The sequence below is a fragment of the Hippoglossus stenolepis genome, chromosome 23 (assembly GCF_022539355.2).
Source record: "Hippoglossus stenolepis isolate QCI-W04-F060 chromosome 23, HSTE1.2, whole genome shotgun sequence".
In the NCBI taxonomy this organism is placed as follows: Eukaryota; Metazoa; Chordata; class Actinopteri; order Pleuronectiformes; family Pleuronectidae; genus Hippoglossus; species Hippoglossus stenolepis.
Window position 1 is genome coordinate 12,337,461 of NC_061505.1, and position 20,165 is coordinate 12,357,625.

Genomic DNA, 20,165 nt, shown 5'->3' on the forward strand with positions numbered 1-20,165 from the left:
GTATTCGACTGCCACAATGCTGGCAATTGAACCTTTTCACATGTTTGTGTTCGGGAATGAAAAGACTCTGGGTGCCTTTTTGAGCCTAACAGCTCCCCAAGAGTGAATAAATGCATCCACAGCTTTTGGCTCAGGAGTCACTATCTGTGAAATCATCAATCAAATTTACCCAAGTGTCAGTAGGGAGAGTATAAAACTAAATCAATGTCTATATAGAGACACATACATTAGCTTTGGGTATTTACCAGCATGGTAATGAGCCCATTATGGAAATACCAATAAGAGGATGGATATCATTCTCTCTGTGTGTGTGTGTGTGTGTGTGTGTGTGTGTGTGTGTGTGTGTGTGTGTGTGTGTGTGTGTGTGTGTGTGTGTGTGTGTGTGTGTGTGTGTGTGTGTGTGTGTGTGTGTGTGTGTGTGTGTGTGTGTCAGGGTCTTATCATCAATCAGTGCTTCTGTCGATTTTAAGACATGAAGGGAGGATGAAGATTTATATAATCTGCCAATTTCCTGCTTATGTGTGGGCTCTGTGAGAAGACACATTTAGCATGGCCTGATGTGATTTAAACAGGGGAAAAGCATGTTGGCACCAAATGGATCATTTCATTGGAAAGAGAAAAAACACACTTTGGATAATCTTAAGTGTGGACAGTCTAATCCACTTCCTTGCATGTATACAGGAGCCTTTCAAGGGACTTTGGGGGCCCCAGGCAAAAGGGACCTGGGGGACCCTACATTGAACCAAACCGAGCCACTAACACCCCAAGAAACACATTTTTCCAATCTGCCAACAATTCTTTTAGTATCAACATTATAAACTAAGTGCAATCTGTGCATAAATATAATTATAGACGCCCTAGTCTTAGGAAGCTTTTTGCTGAAAGCTAGTGGCATGGGGCCGTGTTAGGGGGTTCCTGATCGCAGTGTCGTTGCAGTCTCCTGTATATAGCCCATCATAGAATTTCAGAGGATTCTCACTTTTGTTGTTGCTGTGGTATTCAGTGGTTCTCAGGGGCCCCCTCTCAGCTCGAGGCCCTGCTCTGCCTACTCTATAGCAAGCCCCTGTGAATAAATATAGGGTATCTATGTCAAGAAAATTGATATTTTCAAAAGCGGGAAAAACATTAATTCAGTGATTCAGCCTGTGTTGCTTTTATCTGGTTAAAAGTGAGCTGTTACAAAGTGGTTTTCATGTTTTGTGGCTACAGTAGTGACAATAAAACAAGGACAGCAGAGAGAAGGTGTCTGTCTTTGTTTAGCCTTAGGGCTTGACATTTTCATTGCCCACTAGACCGGCAGCGCGCCGCAGACTCCGGACGGCCAGGACTGACCAGGCACCTGTCAAACTTCCCTTTATCCCTGCTGTGCCCCATCCCACCCCCTAATCTGCCTGATCGATGGCACCGGACCGTCGTCACCAGGCAACCGAGGATGACACCAAAGCCCTCACAGTGTGGGCCACCGAACAATCAATCCGCCAATTCACAGCTGCAGAGACGGTATCTGAATTTAGGTCGTGGGTGAAATATTTGAATGGCAGCGTCTTGTTGAGGGCCAGTCGCTCTCTAACTTCTCGGAAAGGCACAGATAGAATGGTTCCCCGGGTCGTGACAAAGAGCTCCTGTCAGCGGTATGATGAATGGTGTATTCGACTGGATGTCAAGATGGTATCATCGTGCCGCAGTGCCAGACTAAACTCAGTTAAAAGACTCTGCTTTTGCACAGGTGGTACATAACCCCCACCGGCATGTCATCTTTTGTTCAGTTTAATGGCCTCTGAGCGATGGAAACAGTGCGTCCTTGCATCTGTGGGCAAAGTGTGGTTTTATATCCTCAGTCGGCCGTGGAGGGCAGCCCGCTCTGACCTTAACTGTAAAACTGAAGACCTGAAACAGATGCGGATTTTGTCACGGTGAGATCCATTACACCTCAGTCTCTAGGTGACTCTCATCAATAAAGAATGAGTCTGGCAATAACCGACTTCCAAGGCCACCTTTCTTCTTGTCGTGTTCATGAGATGTGAGCAGTGGCACCTATCAATGCTGAGGACTTGATTTAGAAATATTGCTGAGCAAGGTCACACAGGTCTTGATGGTCTTTTTTTCTTGGAGGTTTTACAGCTCTTCTTCCTGTGTGTGTGTGTGTGTGTGTGTGTGTGTGTGTGTGTGTGTGTGTGTGTGTGTGTGTGTGTGTGTGTGTGTGTGTGTGTGTGTGTGTGTGTGTGTGTGTGTGTGTGTGTGAGAGTGTGAGAGTGTGTGTGCCTGAGACAGCTTGGGAAGCCTGCAATTGAGTGTGTCCGCCCACCACGCTGCAGCAGAGACAGCGTAGTGGTGGGCTTCATTGTGTCATGCACAATAGATACATACTCATCACACCCTTCCAACACTCTGACACAAAACCACACCATTGAAGAGCCGTTAGCAGACGCGACAGGAGCACGGGTGCGTTGCAGTGGATTTTGCGGCCTATCTTTTGTCCCTCGATCACAACCTCAGCGCTGCCTTCACGCTTGTCTGCAGTGAGCCAAAATATCCAGTGGCTTTTTTTTTTAATCTCCTATTTTACCACCAGATCGAGCTGTAACCTACATATAAGATAGGATTAGTGTATTTTACCTCTTCAGACGCAATAAACGCATTTAGGATTAGAGCAGGGAAAAAATGCTCATCCCTCAGGCTGATCCTACTCGTTTACCACACTTCTCGAGGTAAAAACATGCATTTGCACACATGCGTCGTGCACAGAGGTGTGTGTGTGTGTGTGTGTGTGTGTGTGTGTGTGTGTGTGTGTGTGTGTGTGTGTGTGTGTGTGTGTGTGTGTGTGTGTGTGTGTGTGTGTGTGTGTGTGTGTGTGTGTGTGTGTGTGAGAAAGTGTGACTGGACACTAAGCCGTGGTTGCTATGGTTTCATGTTGTCAGGACTTAGCTCGAAATCCTTCAGAAAAATACCACTGCACATTTTCTTAACTGCCTGCTGCAAAATAAATAAGGGAAGTAAATGTCACCGTGTGCTGCGTGTCCAAATATTATATATATAATAATATACTGATTCTATGGTATTGTACAGCGCAGGCTGCGTCGGGCCGTGTCAACAGCAGATAAAAAATTGTGGTTTCCTGAGTTGCACATGTGGTTTTTCTATCAGTTTTCTTTCTGACAAACCATATTGAGGTCAACGCTGTTGTCTGAACTGTCATGCCTTCACATTCTGCCACAGATATGACCTTATTTGTATGTGGAGTTTGCCTCCGTGCCACATGTCGGCATAGTTCATACTCATCAAGCAGGGATGGATGTGTGAATGTAGACTTCACACATTTTGGGAGTTTGAAGACCAACGCAGGTAACGATAAGGCTTGAACTGAAAGTGCCAGATTGTATTTATGTTTTGAATTAGACTGAGTGATTTCAAGTTTATTCATACTTAAAACATGCTTGGCATTATCAGCAAATTGTACTTAATTATTATCAAATCATCAAAAGTAAAAGCGCTGTAAATGCAGAGGAACAGCTCGGGTGAGTGATTATGTTATTTCTATTGATTTGATTTGTATTACTGATGCATTAGGCAACATTTAAATGTATCTGGTTGAAGAGAAGCTTTATAATCTATTTTTATATACTGCCATGCAGTTAAACCTAAGACAAAAACCTGAATGAATTCTCAGCCCTTCAGATAGCTAAGAGTAGTACAAATATAAAACCTCGGAATTCTAAACCACAATAAGACATATGAACTCTCCACTGAAGGCCTGTCTAATTAAATTGTGCTCCTCCGAGTATAACGAGCTCTGACACCTTGAATTTGTTAAATCAAGCCCTCACATCAGCAGGGATTGTCAGGAAGAAATCCCAATTAAATTGAACAGGAAATACCAGCACACCAGCCCTGAATGTAAACAGCCGCTGCTAATGTCAGAGTGAAGAGCAGCGTGCAAAATAAGTGACGACACAGGACTCTTCTACTTGTGCATAATTGCCCGACCTTGATCCTTTCCTTTCATCTTCTTTTTTTTGTTGTTCAGCAAGAGGCGAGAGAGTCAAACCAATCACAGGGAAACGAGGGGAAAGACGAAGAGGGAAGGAACAATGGAGTCCACATTATCGGAGCAGTCGGCCACTGTGGACGAGCTGGTGGAAGCCTGCATCAGAGCCTTTGGTTGGTTTTTAAAAATATTGTGTCTTTGCTATAAATAATTAATTTGAATCCAGCGATAATCAAGAAAAAACATGGAAAGTGTCGAAAAATGTCTTCTGTATAAATGTGCATGTTGGTGATGAGACAGTGACGACCACAACAGATACAGCAGATGATACTTGAGCTGTCGCGTCTTTATGATGAGTGGCACCCTGTCTCTGTGTTTCAGATGAGAAGGGCACATTGAAGGATGCTTCCTTGGTGCGTATGTTCCTCATGATGCACCCTTGGTACATCCCTTCAACGGACATGGCTAAGAAGCTGGTGCTCAAGTATCCTTCCTCGTTGTGTGCTCGCCGTGGACATGCTGAACAGGGAACTTCTCTTTTTTCTCTTCTCTTTCTCAGATCTTCTCAGATTTTTTCTGTTCCTTGTTTTGACTATATTTTAGAGCATGTTTGTAGAAAGGTTTCACCTTGACTTGTGGTTCAGATCACAAGAGGAGAGCTGCACTGCTGGGCGCCGAACAAGAATCTGTCACCTTTTAAAGTAATGACCTCTCTTTTCTGTCCGGCTATTGCCCTTTACAGTTCGCCTCCTTTCTGAACTTTGGTCTTTCCAAATATCATCTCTTGTTCTCTCTCTACCCCTCCTTGTTTTTGTCTACCCTTGTCTTCCTAATGTGCTTGATTTATGGATTTTAGTGTTGTAATTGGTCAACCACTTCCAGTGTTGGTCAACCACTTTGCTAGGGGGCGTGCCAGACTATCAGCTGTATTATGCAAATGAGGGTTATTACCCCGGAAGTGTCGGACGGACTACTGATGAGGTGTTTAAGGAACTTTACGATCAGTGTTTTCTGTAACAGGAACTCTCTCTCACAGTGGACTTTTACATTTTTTAACTTTAATTAAAACTAAATCTGTACCACAAACTTGAGGACAGAAAAAATCTGAAAAAGCGTGGCATGTCTCCTTTAAACCTGGTGTTGGTGACAGTCCCATTTTTGTGTAAATGTAAACAAGTCAACACCTCCTCGAGTTTTTTCAGCGTTTTTCATCTCTCTCTCTCTCTCTCTCTCTCTCTCTCTCTCTGAAACCCTTTGTTCTGCCTTCCAGGTACTGGATCTCTGAGTTTCCAGCGGAGTTCAATCTGAGCCCGGAGCTGGCTGACCAGATCAAAGACTATAAAGACCTCTTGAACACCGAGGGCAATGAGAGCCAGAGTCAGCTCATTGACCTCGACAGTGTGTGAGTGTGTCGGCCGCCGAAAGCCGTGCGTGCTGTCGACAGTGTGAACGAGTGTTTCTGAGTGTGGGTGTTTATGTCAGCGTGCCCTTTCATTGCCTGTTCTCAGACTTTGCTGGGCTGTGCTATGCAGGGGTCAGTGACTTCTACTTTTCACATAAAAGCCATTTGTGCACAACCTCCCTTCAGCGCTCCATTAGGAAACTAATTCTATAGAAAAAGCTGAATCACTTTAGTTCCCTCATGTGTTACAGAGCTATTTTTACCTCCACCAAGGAGGTTATGTTTTCTCCTGTTTTTGTTAGTAGGATTACGCAAAACACGACTGGATAGATTAACACATGTGGGTGCGGATCAGGGGGTGGATACAGGAATTTTTCACATTCTTTAACATTGCAAGACAGGGCGATTTGTATTATTTATTATCACCAGTATCCCAGGGAGTAATCAGGCACATTTAAGGGACTGATATCAATGAGCATTTGCAATTTTGGTCCAGCTTTAAACCTAAGCAGTGTGTGGAAAGCTGACCTGCATAATGTCATGGTATTATTCCACACCACCCAAGAACAGAAACCTTTCATAACATAGGTTACATTTCTTTTAATATGCTTTGTCGTCCCTGTCAGGCCATCGTATGAATGGAAGCGGCAGGTGACCCAGCGCGTCCCCTCAGTGTCCAAAAAGAGGAAAATGTCCCTCCTGTTCGACCACCTTGACTCCTGTGAACTGGCCGAACACCTGACCTACCTGGAGTACAAATCCTTCTGCAAGATCCTGGTCAGTGCCAGCGTAGCCTGCGATGAAGCTGCTGAACATCATGCATCCCGTGGGATGTTTACGGCTTTTGAATTCTTTGAATTCTTAAGTAATTCAGTGTTTACATGGGAGGACATTGTAGTTGCTAAGCAATGGGAGCTAAAATCGTTCACTTGCAGTAATTATATTTATTGTCTGGAAAGTGTTATTTCTGGGAAGCAGAGAAAATGACTGTGTTTGGGCTAATTTAAACTTTTTTCTAAATTTATCTTTTCAATTGTGATGGTGTTGGTGGCGAGAAGTGGGCAGTAGCAGTGATTTGGCTTTGCTTCGAAAATAAATTCTGATTCAGTATGAAAGAGAAGAAGCCACAATAAACAGAAATACACCGATCAGGCACAACGTTTGAATGTTGTGGCTAATTGAGGTATATCCATATCCACAGTTTGTTTTGAAAGAGTCTGAATTAAAAACCTATTTTGTTGTAACAATTATTGGCAGATTAGATTAGCTTGGCACATTAAAACCAGTTACCGCTTTTAATTTAGTGTCTGATCAATACTGGTCTAAATTATCTGGACGATTTCTCCACTTGGTACAAGTGTAACCAGTCAAACATTTTCTCACATTTTTGTGGATAGTTAGATGATGAGCTTTATAAAACTTCCATGCATGGTAAACATGAAATAACAGCCAACACTTTTATTCAAATATTAACCATAAAATAAATGTTTTCTTTGTAAAGATTACGAAGAAAACATTTCACAGGATTATTCAATTGCCTAATGCTTTTAAATGTTAAGCTACATTGAATTACTGCCAGTAAAAAAAAACTTATTCTAAAGATACTTTTTTAAAAAGTGGTAGTGGTTTGTTCCTCATACCCAAAATAAGGAAATCTCCCTCTCTGGTGATATGTCTGTGATGGTGTAAGTAAGCAGCAACATTTCTGATGATACAATCACAAGAGTTTGTTGAAACACCAGGATATGTGAAGGCCGTAGTTCTATTTCAAATAAATGAAGTCAAAGTTTGCCAATGTTCCATCTCTCCTTTTAGTTTCAGGACTACCACAGCTTTGTGATGCAGGGCTGCACGGTGGACAACCCCATCCTGGAGCGCTTCATCACGCTCTTCAACAGCGTCTCCCAGTGGATCCAGCTCATGGTGCTCAGCAAGCCCACCGCCCCGCAGAGAGCTGCTGTCATCTCCCACTTCATCAGGCTGGCACAGGTATGTCTGCTGGGCCCAGTACGGCTGTTTACCGAGAAGGTTTAAAGACAGAGTGGTGTTCAGGTGCTCGTATGTGGGGGCTTTGGGTTCATATAGTAGACAGACAGGAAATGATTGCCTTAGAGCAGACACGGGGGGGGGGGAATTTCCAATTAGGTGGACCATATTGTGAGAAAAAGGCCTATTATCTGCTCTCATCATGCATCTCCAATAGCAATAACAGAAATCAGTTTGGTTTGAGCTGGGTGATGGTGCATGTTTGGCATTATCCAAAGGCTTTAATGGGCCTGGGGGTCAAATAAACAGCTCAGAGGGATCACTAGCGAGCCTCTTCGTGCATAGTGCAGATCTGACCAAGTGTAATAAACCTATATTTAAAAGAAAATAAAACTAGTTGGTCTTGTTTTTAGTAGAACTTGATTACTGAGTGCTTTCTAAGGCAGATCCTTTAACTTAATTGCCTTGTTTTGAAAAACAACATTGCCTTCATTTGAGTTATATTGAACTGTAAAGCATCCACTTCAACTGTGAGCATTAATATGTCAGGACAAAAACATCTAATTTCATGCATTAAGCATTTGGCCTCAGCTGCATCTGAAACCTCTGATACAGAGAGGAAGGAAATGTGGGGAACCAACTGTTCCATTTAAATTTATTCAGTTTTTTTTTTTTAAACAGGAGAAAGTTGATTGAATTCAACAGAGACTTTGAAAAATGTTCTTACACAGAAATTTAACAGCAGTTCCAGCCATTATCACGGTCAAACTATCCTCTATATAAACTCCATGTATCCGTTCACTGCTACAGATGTGAAATGAAATCATCTGCGGTCATCTAGAGGTCACGGTGGCTCTAATCCTAATCTTAACTTAATCTGGTGTCTCCCCGCCAAATTCCCAGATGGCAGCCCACTGCCTTACATGGTTCTCTGGAGTGTCTGGAGGCTGTCGTCCTTTCACTATAAAAACGTCCCTTTAAATTGCGTCCGGGGTCTTCACTGCGATTCACACCATTTCACCTTGATGGGATCATTTGCTTTGGGCGGTCAGATGGGCTGGGCCTTCCAAAACTCACTCTGCAAGGGAGCTTCAGTCGTATGGTTTTCTTTTCAATCTGTATTCAAGAGCGGGGGTCTTTCAGTGTGAGACCAGGATTGATTGATTCAGATTTTGTAACGCTCTCGCTCAAAACCCTGTGCTCGGAATCAAATATGCCCTGCTTGTACTTTTTTGCCTGCGCTCCAGCCTCAGCTCTAATCCTCGTGCGCGTTACACGTCTGCTCTCGAAATTTAGTCTGTCGAAATTCCCCAGCCAATAGAAAGCCAGGTGTAGTGATGATCAATGAAATGGTCTCGCCCTCATTTTGGTTACTTTTGCTGTCGACACTGTTCCCATAAAATACAGGGAGAAAATAAGCAGGGAAAAGGAAGAATCCTCGATTTTGCCTTTTCATTTTAACCAATGATCTGCTGGAGTTCTGCTACAAGAAGGTGGCGTTGCTTTTCTTTAGGCGCACCAACGGGAAGCCAATGTAAGAGTGCATGATCCTGGTTTAGGTAACCGACTGTACAGGTTTCTCAAAGACATAAAGCCAACACACACACTACACCTGGCTTTCTATTAGTTGGAATCCAAGAGCAGAAGAAAAAAAAATCAGCGAGCAGACGTTTCAAGCGCAAAGAGGCAGCGTGAGGAGAGCCGAAACCTGGAGTGCAGAAAATCTAAGCACGAGGTGTATTTGAGCATTTCAAAAACTGAATGTGAAATCAATAAGACCACGTTCTTGAAATAAAGATAGAAATATAAAACAACAGTCGACCACAGATAGTGCAGAAGAAGATTCTTCATTCTAGTAGCCTGCACTGCTCTGAGTACATCCTCGTTACAAAGTGCAAAGCTACCTTTCATCATTATGAGTTGTCCTGGTCCGCCCCCATTTTCCATGCATCCGTCCTCCTCTTTATCTGCAGAAGAGCACTCATAATTTATTCAGGAGGGTCTCAGCAGGTTCCTGCACCTCCCTCTCCCTGAATACACCAGTGCTCCAACACCTCAGCAGGGCTCTTGTCAGGAGAGTTCTCCCGAGTGTTCCACGCTCCTTGAGACTGCACGGAGCATCCCAAAGTTTTTCTGGACTGTGTCATTTGTGCAGAATTGGGGCGGCCACACAGGCAGACACCATCGTACCAGCCGGAAATCCCCCTCGTTGATTCTTCGCCAATTTGAAATGCCTCACACTTTGGCATTCGGTGCCCGGTGCATGCACGTGCAGGGACCAAAAACAAATCCTGCTCATGCTGATTTCGAATCTAGTCGCAGGCAGCACAGAAGGTAGCCGCGACATTTCCCCAAAGCTTCCCTCGGGGTGTGCTGGCTCTGTCTCAATTCAGACATCACAAATGACTCATGTTCTTTTTTCTTTTTTTTTTTTTAGACTGCGAGGACTTGTGCTGTGATTTAAAATGCAAAAAAAACGGCACATGCACACTGAAAAAGCTCGGTCCCGTTTCACAGTATGTTCTCTGTGCAAGTGTCTTGAACAATACACAGAGCGCTGAAACTGCCCTGGAAATCCTGGGCTGCCGTCCACGCCGCTTTGCCAATTGATTCCAAAGAGTGTTTGAGCTAAATCAAATGATCCCCTCTGGCAGCCCTCCCACGCAGCTGCAACCCCATTGATTTTCACTGAGATGCCAAGCAGGCTGAAGGGCAGCGTGGAGCCCTGCGGAGTGCCATTCACAAAGTGTTAGCCTAAGTTTGACACAGACAGGACGGAACGTGTGGTAATATCTCGGCCACTAAGATTAGTTTCATGCAGAGGGTGTGCACATGGGCTACTGAACTATTTGCAGCTCCTCCTGGAGTCTCTAGTTTTACCTTCTGAAGCTTTTGTTTTTCATTTCTAGACCCTTGTAACTCATTCTAAATGGGTTTTTTTTTTATAACCTACACCACCTTCTTAATTACAATCTCCCCACGATCCTGTTCTTCAGTGGCTCACACATTCACGCACTGTCTCCACCATTGTTTCATCCTGATATTTTCCTCATCCTTTAATAGAAGCTGCTCCAGTTGCAGAACTTCAACACGCTGATGGCGGTGGTGGGCGGCCTCAGCAACAGCTCCATCTCTCGCCTCAAAGACACGCAGAGCCACATCAGCGCAGAGACCAACAAGGTGCAGTAGTTTGACCCCTCCAACCGACAATGACCGTTTACTGGCATCAGCAACCATGCATTTGTTGTTCGCTGCACGTGGATGCATTTAGCCGTCAAGTGAACACAAGCTCCTACACTCCTACACAGAAGCTTTTTAAATCTGTGAATGTGAGCCACATGAGTAGAAAGTTAAACGCAACAGTTGGGAGAGTTTCAGTGTCTTGTCTGTTATGTAAGTCCATCTGGAGGAAAGTGTTCCAGAATGTTTTTGATCCTTCTAAACAAATCTCTCTTGAGACAGACTCTCTGTTTCCTGCCAACTCTCATCTCATCCCGCCCTGACGTGTCCATCCTCCCCCACCCCACCCCACCCCGCACTCACTCAACTACAGGTTTTTAACAACCTCATTGAACTGGTGACATCATGTGGGAACTACAGCCAGTACCGCAAGCGCTTCTCCGAGTGCTCCGGCTTCCACTTCCCCATCCTCGGTGTGCACCTCAAGGACCTGATAGCCGTGCACGTGGCGCTGCCAGACTGGGCCGACAAGGAGAAGACGCGGGTCAACCTGGCCAAGACCCAGCAGCTGTACGCCATCCTGCAAGAGCTGGCGCTCATCCAGACCACGCCGCCTAACGTCGACGCCAACACGGACCTGCTCAACTTGCTCACGGTGAGTGCAAAGACTGGACAGATTGTGTGTGTGTGTGTGCAGAGTCCAGGCTGAAAGATGTTTGGCTCGAATTAAAGATGGACCCTCAAAGAACAGCGTGTACCAGGCCACATGAAAATCAGACAGCAGGGATGTGGGATGAAATACTTTGAGAGAGAGAAATACACTTTGTGTCCAGCCAGTGAAACAGGCGACCTGCTACACCTGCTTTTCTCTGCTGGGATTTCACGGACAGACAGACTGGAGATTAAATGTAGCCAAAGAATCCAAATGTCCTAAATAGATACATTATGGTTCAGTGTGGTCAGAACAAACAGTCTATCGCTAAATATTTAATCTTAAATAAACCGTTTTTTGATATTAAACATTGGATAAAATATTGTTGGTATGTGATCACATGTTACGGACTCTTATGCAAAAAAAAGCTTTTGTGTAATCTCACGAACTAACAAACGCAGACAAAATCATAGCCTCATTGGTGGAGCTAATAAAAGTATTTTTCCCCAATTTGTAAAAACACATTTTAAAGAAGATATCCTGACTTTTAGCTCCTATAACGTGAATCTGCCCCACGGACACGCCTGGATCCTACATTTCCCATAATGCAGCTGTATTCTGCCGTCAATACTCCATGTGTCCTAAATGTCAACTTCTTTTAAAACCCCACACTTTCAGTTTGGTATGAAGATGTGTGTTCCCTGAATATAGACTAAGCTGAACATCAGTGGATACATAAAAAATGTTAGTTATAAGTAGATGGTGTGACCTGGCTCAATTTAGGCTACATCCATTTTACTACTACGTTTTAGTTTGAAAACGGCCTTTTCGAACAAAGACGATCTTTGTCCACGCGAGCATTTTGGCCGATTGCTGGAATAATAGCTTGTCTCCTACGCATGTAAATAGTTGTATCATTGTTTAAATGTAGAATTTAACTGCCCAACAGCTGTTTGCAAAGACAACCAGGTCAGAAACGCTTGTTATTGATTGTCCATGTTGCATTCTATGCTGGTAGCCTGAGGCTAAGGGCCTGGTTGTTTTCTTCCGGAAGTGGGTCACATGACAGGAGCCGGACGAATCAGCGAAGGCTACGTCGTGACCGGAAAGACCCAATCGACAAGTGGTTGTGCGTCTCTACGCCATCATTTTCAAATATCTCAGTTTCTGCCCCTTGACTAAAACGCAGCCTCAGAGTTTTTTTAGCAGCGTTTCCAATCTTCTCAGTTTCAGTGGCTCCAAATCTGGAGTCGTGTGGACGCCAGAGTTGATACGTTTTCAAATCAAAACCCAGAAGTGTGGTTAAAACATTTACTATCAGGAAAGGTGTGTTGAAATAAAGAGTATCATTGTAATCTTTTGAGTATAGTCGGAGCTGCTCTCCCACTCCTTATGTTGCACTTGTGTCAATCACCAAACAGGAACAACAGGAAGAAATTGGAGCCTCCACCAGGATAATCCTCAAAAACAGGCCTCATGAAACTCATTCAGTTTGAAATGTGTAAAAGTACTTTCCTTACAAGTGCGAAAAATTACACTTTTCATGTTTAAAGTGAGAGTAATGTGTGCTTGAGTGCAGCTCAAACAAATCAGGATATTCTACGGCAGAATCACAGGATGATTCCTCCTCTTCAATTCAGCGGGAGCTCTCAGAGTGAGAGAGCGAGACTGATGCGTGAAAGCCGACGTGGTGTTGTAGCGTCAGTAAGAATTTGGCAGATGCAGATAGGAGTTTCCTGAATTTGAGGCCGTTTGCTTTCTGAGTTTGAGCAATCCCCAAGAGATCAGTTACGCTGTGTGGCTGCAGGTGTTTGTATGAGACTGCAGCTGGCGTCTCTCTTTCTTCATCGCTTTTTTTCCCTCTCCTGTGAAAATTAGAGAGAACAACTTGACAGGTTTTGGAGCTGAGGGGCGGCGGGGAAGTTTGCCGGACATGAGCCAATACCCAATTATCTTACGCCAGGGCTTATCGGAGTTGATCTGGCTTGAGCGCCGCTTGGCTCGCAGCAGAGGAGAGGGAAAGAAAGTCGATAAATCCTTCAAAAGTAATGAAAAAACTAAGGGGAATGCCTGTGTGGAGAGCTCAAATAAGCAGGTTTAAAATCTCTTTCCCCTCTTTTCATCAGCCTTTCAAGTGAAAGGTTTTCATTACATCAACCTCAATGTGGTAAATACTCTGCTGCAAATCAGAAGGCCAAACTTTAACTCAGTGCAAGGCAGGAAACACGATTACAGTAAAGAGGAGCCAGGAGGAGAATTATTTGAGGAGAACAGCGGATGCAGTGGATGATTACATGTGGCAGTTTGCTGTCACGCGTTTACTGGAGCAAAAAATAGACGCCGCTCTCTCCTCACCTGTTGCCATAGCGGCTGTGTCAACGTACGCCACGCCTCGACTTAACGACTCCTTTAATGAGCACGTCTGTGTGTGTGTGTGTGTGTGTGTGTGTGTGTGTGTGTGTGTGTGTGTGTGTGTGTGTGTGTGTGTGTGTGTGTGTGTGTGTGTGTGTGTGTGTGTGTGTGTGTGTGTGTGTGTGTATGAGCATCCCACTTTGTTAAATATGTGAAATACGTAAAACTCACATGGTCAAATTAAGACTCTCCTCCTGAATAGATGTGTGGATGATAAATAACTTTAATCTAAGTAAAAAAAATATTTTGTCCTTGTAACATCTGCTGCTCCAAGTTATGAAGTGGTTATTCTGACTTTGGTGTGTTCATGTGCCTTGAGTTTGTAATTTTGAAAAAACATGACTGTTGTAATGAGTTTAGAGCATTTAAACAACACATTAACACTTATATTTGTTTCATAATTAAAGAGCAAAGGAAAAGGATCAGGTGTGACATATGCATACAAATAATTCAAGTTGTATAGGCTATATACTGTATTGCCTATGGTGTTTTGCACTTGTGAGAGTTGAACATACAGTTTGCATGTGATAAAAGTAAAATTTGAGTTCATATTAGATGCTACTGGAGCTGATTGTAAAATTATTTTATCAAGGCGTGATGTCCGCATCTCATCAAATCACAATTTTTCCTGTTATTTCGACATGAATGCACAGAGAGGATGTCTAAATGCGGACTCCTCTGTTCATGCATGCTACTGCACGGATAGCTTTCAACCACAACTGCTGTCAAGTGGTTGTTACCGTGTCGCATTCTTCCCCTTAGAGACTATATCTGTTATTATTTCCTGTTTTTACTTTGAAGCGACTTACCTTATGTGTCTCTCGGTTGTTCTACTTCCTGTCTTTGTTTCATTTCCCCGCCCTTGAGATGGTCTGACCTGCCCTGATACGTTTCACCTGTGACCAGTTGTCCCTCTGTGCTTGTCTCCATGTCTTGCTTTGCGTCTTCACTCTGTTCGATGGTGTTCGGTCTTTGAGTATGGATTTTAGATGAAAGCCTGCGTATTCACTGCACCTCCCTGCCTCTGCCCTGTGTCTACATTTTGGGTCTTGAAAGCCTTCCCATAAACAAACCATTGTCCCATTTCAATGATGCAGAATTATAATACAATACTACTAAAGTACAGTGCTGGTATAGAGGAAGTGACATCACTTGGGCATCACTGCTCCTTTTTTGATTCTGCCCCTATCATGGAATCCAACTCTTCACAAGTTACATATGTTTGTATTCATTTTCAAAGGGATTATTAATGGCAAAGCACAAATATATGTATAGCGTTAATGTCACATGGACACTGTTAATCAATCCTAAGATGTAGATGCAGATCAGGGCGTTTTTCAACATTTTCATTGATTTTTCAGAGAATTGTGTGTGGATCTTGATGAAATATGAATATATTTAGCGTGTTTATATCGTTGAGTGTGTGAAATTTCATGCAGATCCGAATAAAATTCAGGATCCTTGAGGATTTAAATGTGGCTTAGGCTGTTTACTGCCACAAATGTGTAGCGGGATGGGAAACGAATCGTGGCCTTAGCTTTAGGCTTGTTTTAATTTAAGGGGACTGTCGGGCCTTGGTGGAGGTTTGCGCTCTACCGAGGGCAACATATGTCATGGAGTTTGGGATGGGCGGTGACTGGAGGTGCCCTGTGTTTGTGCAGGTATCTCTGGACCAGTACCACACAGAGGAGGAGATCTACCAGATGTCCCTACAGAGAGAACCACGGAAACCAGTGGTGAGCAGCACAAAGATGGACACTTTTTTTTAATAACCCATATGTGTCTTGAAGTTCCTTTTCCAGATGTGTCACCTGCTTTATGAAGCCGAGAGAGTTTAGAGTACTGACACAGTTTCATCCTGATTTAGATATCATAAATTCATGCTAAATTTCCCTACAGAACCCATAGCTGACCTACCCTGTGTAATGTAGGTGCTATTACAAATGTATATAGAGTGGTGTAAAGAAAAGTGTCCCGCAGGCCTATTGTAAATCTTTATTTTCATTCTCTCCTGACATTTTGATCTATTGTCGTAACCCCTTGACTCCTGCTCCGCTCAGCAGCTGCCTTTCCTCCCCTCTCCTCCCTGTAAGACGACACCTTCTTCCTCCCCGTGTTGATATCGATCTAATTAGCTTTTTTGGTCTCTCGTCGGCCCCGCAGCCGAACTCCAGCCCCGGCCCCGCGCAGCCTGACCCCAAGCCCACGATGATCGACGAGTGGTCCGTGTCGGTGAAGCCCAACGCCGACCCGACGCTCATCAAGAAGCACATCGAGAAGATGGTGGAGGTGAGTTTCTCTCCTGGAAAGGGAAGGGTGGTTTTTTTGGGTCGTTATCCTCTCTACCACCATCTCCACATAACTGCGAAGTGCTCAAGGTCTTTTGGGCAATTGTCTTGTAATCTTTCCACATGATCACTGAGGCTTGGTCGGTCATATGAACACCGTCTAACACCATTTTTATGTCCTGGAACTGTGAGATTACACAATACCCTCGGGTCGAAAAGTTTTTATCGGTCTGAACTGCAGGAATCCTTTCAGAACCCATTAATAATAAATGGCTGCTGATGTAAAAAATGAAGGTATTGTTGGTCAATGCAGTTTTATATATTAAGCACATTTAATACATTGAGGTAGATTCATGGTGCTGTACAGGGGCAATTTAAAATCAGAAGGATAAAGCGATTAAAAGAGGTAAATTAAAGGTCTAGGATCTAGTGGATTTAAATGTGGTTTTATAATGGGACTGTTGGGCCTTGGTGGAGTGCCTGTATAGTTTAATTATGAAAATGATGAGAAATGTAGATTATGTTAGAAATCATTGTATTAGCATATTAAAACTTTTGCCCGTAACAGTCTTGTTAGAAAAACTATTCCGGGTTCTCATTCTTTAAGAGGGCAAATTCAAAGTGAAGATTAATTATTCGTAAACAGCGCTTTATAGCCGAATAGACATTGAAATTAACCCTCAGCACCCTCTCACTTACAGTCCGTCTTCAAGAACTTCGATACGGACGGCGACGGCAACATCTCCCAGGAAGAATTTGAAGCCATCAGGAACAACTTCCCTTACCTCAGCAAGTTTGGAGAACTGGACAAGAACCAGTGAGTATATTTTCAGATTTGTGCACCGTCCAAGCTTCCAGCTCCCACACTGAGCATGACGGTGCTAACTCACCGCAGTCTGTTGCCCAAATCCCTCTCATCTCTCTCCTGTCTGCTTGCTTCCTCTCATCAGGGATGGGAAGATCAGCAGGGAGGAGATGGTCGACTACTTCATTAAAGCCAGCTCTCTTCTTAACTGCAAGATGGGCTTCATCCACACTTTCACTGAGAACACCTACGTCAAGCCCACATTCTGTGAACACTGCGCCGGCTTTGTGAGTACACAGTGAAAGCTAGTCCTATTTTGAGCTGGTGTTTCTTCCTCACTTATAAAACCACGAAGGCGATATTATACAGATAGTTTTAAATAGTGGGTCAGCTGTATGATTTAATAACCCTCCAGGCTCGTGTGTAGACCTTAAACAAATATTGATCTTTGCTTTGTTTTCTTTATATCTTTTCAAATGCATTGATTTCTTCACTAACCCAAATCGATGGCACGTGTTGTGACTCATTCCAATAAAGTTCAAAGGTCGGCGGTGCTCACGCTGCACAGATTACATGTATCTGCGCTTCCTTTTTTATTTTTGTCTCCGGCCGCCGCGCGATAGCCCCAACTCTCAGAGGCGCTCACCCCCTGTCAGGTCAGGGCAACGCCAATTACTTTGAGCTATAGCCGCACACTTCTCAAGCTGCATTCTGGGAAATATGGGAGGAAGGTAATTGGGCAGGATGATAGGCCTCCTCTGCTGCTGTGTGTGTGTGTGTGTGTGTGTGTGTGTGTGTGTGTGTGTGTGTGTGTGTGTGTGTGTGTGTGTGTGTGTGTGTGTGTGTGTGTGTGTGTGTGTGTGTGTGTGTGTGTGTGTGTGGCTGTCCGTCCGTCCGTCCGTCCGTCCGTCCGTCCGTCCTCTGGCCCCCTTAGCATTCCCCAAAGCCCCTCCGCCCAATGAGCTCCGTGTTATTTACCCTCAGACAGTGAGTCAGCTGTAATGAGAGCAGGAATGGGGGGGACCTCATCGCTGAGGTGACACCGCGTCCGTTGCTCTGTTCTTCGTACAAGCTGGAGAGAGATTGTAAGTGTGTCATAGATGATACTGCATGTGTAGACTCACAATAACACACCTTTAGACACACAGGCATCTCTTTTTCCAGAGAGTCAGGCGGTTTCAGACCATCACGAGGGGGAACTCAGACTAGAGAGCAGGGAGAGATAAGGACAGTGTGCTCCTTCCTTTGAATAGGTGTGTGTGTGTGTGTGTGTGTGTGTGTGTGTGTGTGTGTGTGTGTGTGTGTGTGTGTGTGTGTGTGTGTGTGTGTGTGTGTGTGTGTGTGTGTGTGTGTGTGTGAGAGAGAGTGTCAGAGGTAGATACACCAGCCACTTCCTCCTCTGCCCGCTCCGTGCTTCTCTCTTGGCTCCTTTGCAGAAACAATATTTTCCCGCAGTCCATTTTTCAGCACTTGTCTCAAACAAGCTGTACAAGCCAAGCTGGCCCCCCCACCACCCCACCCCACCCCCTGTAAACACTGCACAGTTCACTCACCTCCCATGTCTCACATGGATCTTCATAATCTCGCTCCGTTTTGCCCGCAGCCACCTTTGGCCTTAACATCCTAATTAATGGCGCACGGACGAGTGTTACTAAATCCACACACACACAGTAGCAAGTGGTGCATCTCAGGAGGATACGGCGAGTGTTGAGCTACAGGCTCTGAGCTGTTTAATATGAGACACTGTCTGTGGAGTGGGATGCACAAGCCTCTTTGTGTTTTTTGATGGAATCAGAATAAGAGGAGCGGGAGCGAGTCGACACAAATCTCTTGTTTTGTCTCTCTCGCTGCCGGAGCGTTCGCAAAGTGGGACAAAGGCTCAACGTGACTGAAAAGCAGCCGGTTAGAGCGTGAGCATTTTTTCTTTCCCACGTAAAGTGTCTCATTGCAGTCACAAATTCTTTCCTGGCTGTCTGTCAAGGTTATCTATCCAACAATAAAGCAACAAAATCCAGGGCATTTCTATTTCTTGTACATGATCACACCGACCGACGAATCGTCCGTAGTATCCAAACTGCAGAAACAGCTTTGTTAATGTATTTTTCCGCATTTAGGTCACAAACCAGTGCTTGTAAACAAACCCGACATGGACGGTGTCCCTTGGGTGACCTTATCGCGCCGGCACGCAGTATTTGGCAGTGGAGAGGGGTGTGCCCAAACAAATCTGTGTCCAGTCCCTGTTGCTTCAGCCACACACGACGAAGTTGACCCTTTGTACCAATTTTCCCTCTTTAAATGTCCAAAGCAGTTGGAGACATGTTGAATGACACGTTGGAGTTACAGTATACAGCTCCTTAGGTTTCTGTAGATGATGGCATTCAGCTTCATGTTAGATCCGCTCAGCCCTGTTTGTGTCATGCGTGCAGCGGAGGAAGGATTTGCATTTGATTTGAGGAGGCTTAAACTTTCAGTGACAGCCAAGACTTTAAAAGAACAGTTTGACATTTCAATACTTATTTGCTGTCTTTCTGGGAGTTAAAGGTAGGGTTGGTAATTTAATAATTGTGTCCAAATCCTCTTCATGTCCCATGCCACCAATAAATCAAATTGTCTGGATTTTCAAAGTTTAGCCTGCTCTTGCTAGATCTTTCTTTTTTACCAACTTAAAATGAGCAGATTGAAACAAAAGCTCCTGAAAAGCCACATGAAGTGTATGTTCACTTAGCATGAATCAACAGTGGAGGCCTGTCCCTGCTGGTTCCCTGCCAACCTCAGGGTGACTCCAGGAAGTCACTGCCCCTATACAACGGATAGTAAATTCACCCCTAAACTGCAACTTCATTTAATGTGTTTATCCATCTGTATTTACCAAATTATCAGAAAGTTGTGGAAAACAGGAGCAGAATATGTGAATCTTGTCATACTTAATGTCAGATGTAGGAAGATCGGATGTAAAATCAACACACACATTCTTTGCAAAAGAAAAAAACCCTGACGTTCAGCTTTTCTTCATCATCCAGTATGACATGAAAGCACTCTCAGTGACTAAGTGCATGCCGCTTGTCAGATTTCCTTTTAAACACATTGAAATCTCATGTTTCAGTTCAAGTTGAGCCTGCTCGGTCACAGGCAACATGCAGAAAGGAAGCATATAAGGAGAAACCATTGGTAAAAGAATCCAGAAATAAAAGCATATCTCTCACAGGGTCATTAATGTTAAACGTTAAACTGTGAAAGTAGTCGTTTTCTAAAAGCTTACAGTGAACTGTCAAAGGAGAAGTGTGTGTGTTTTCAGCTGGTGTGTGTTGTGCATTGTGTTCATGCAGTGTACACAGACTGTAATGGTCAGTTTGTGGTGTTGTGTGATGATGATGGTTGTGTGTAGACGCTCTGCTCATAACCAACTTCTCTTTGTTGTGGAGCCTCTCGCTGTGCTCACGGATCCCCACTGTGTG

General features: G+C 44.2%; 1 protein-coding gene across 1 annotated transcript in view; it reads left to right on the forward strand.

Moving 5' to 3' along the window:
• Positions 1-20,165, forward strand: part of LOC118102494 (RAS guanyl-releasing protein 2) — a 35,711-nt gene that overhangs the window by 7,029 nt on the left and 8,517 nt on the right. The window contains exons 2-13 of the mRNA XM_035148729.2: positions 4,025-4,158; positions 4,367-4,469; positions 4,630-4,686; positions 5,256-5,387; positions 6,014-6,164; positions 7,203-7,376; positions 10,437-10,553; positions 10,927-11,208; positions 15,279-15,353; positions 15,781-15,906; positions 16,607-16,722; positions 16,856-16,997. Coding sequence (XP_035004620.1) covers positions 4,089-4,158; positions 4,367-4,469; positions 4,630-4,686; positions 5,256-5,387; positions 6,014-6,164; positions 7,203-7,376; positions 10,437-10,553; positions 10,927-11,208; positions 15,279-15,353; positions 15,781-15,906; positions 16,607-16,722; positions 16,856-16,997 — 1,545 coding nt within the window. The 5' untranslated portion in view covers positions 4,025-4,088. The remainder of the gene's footprint in view (positions 1-4,024; positions 4,159-4,366; positions 4,470-4,629; positions 4,687-5,255; positions 5,388-6,013; positions 6,165-7,202; positions 7,377-10,436; positions 10,554-10,926; positions 11,209-15,278; positions 15,354-15,780; positions 15,907-16,606; positions 16,723-16,855; positions 16,998-20,165) is intronic.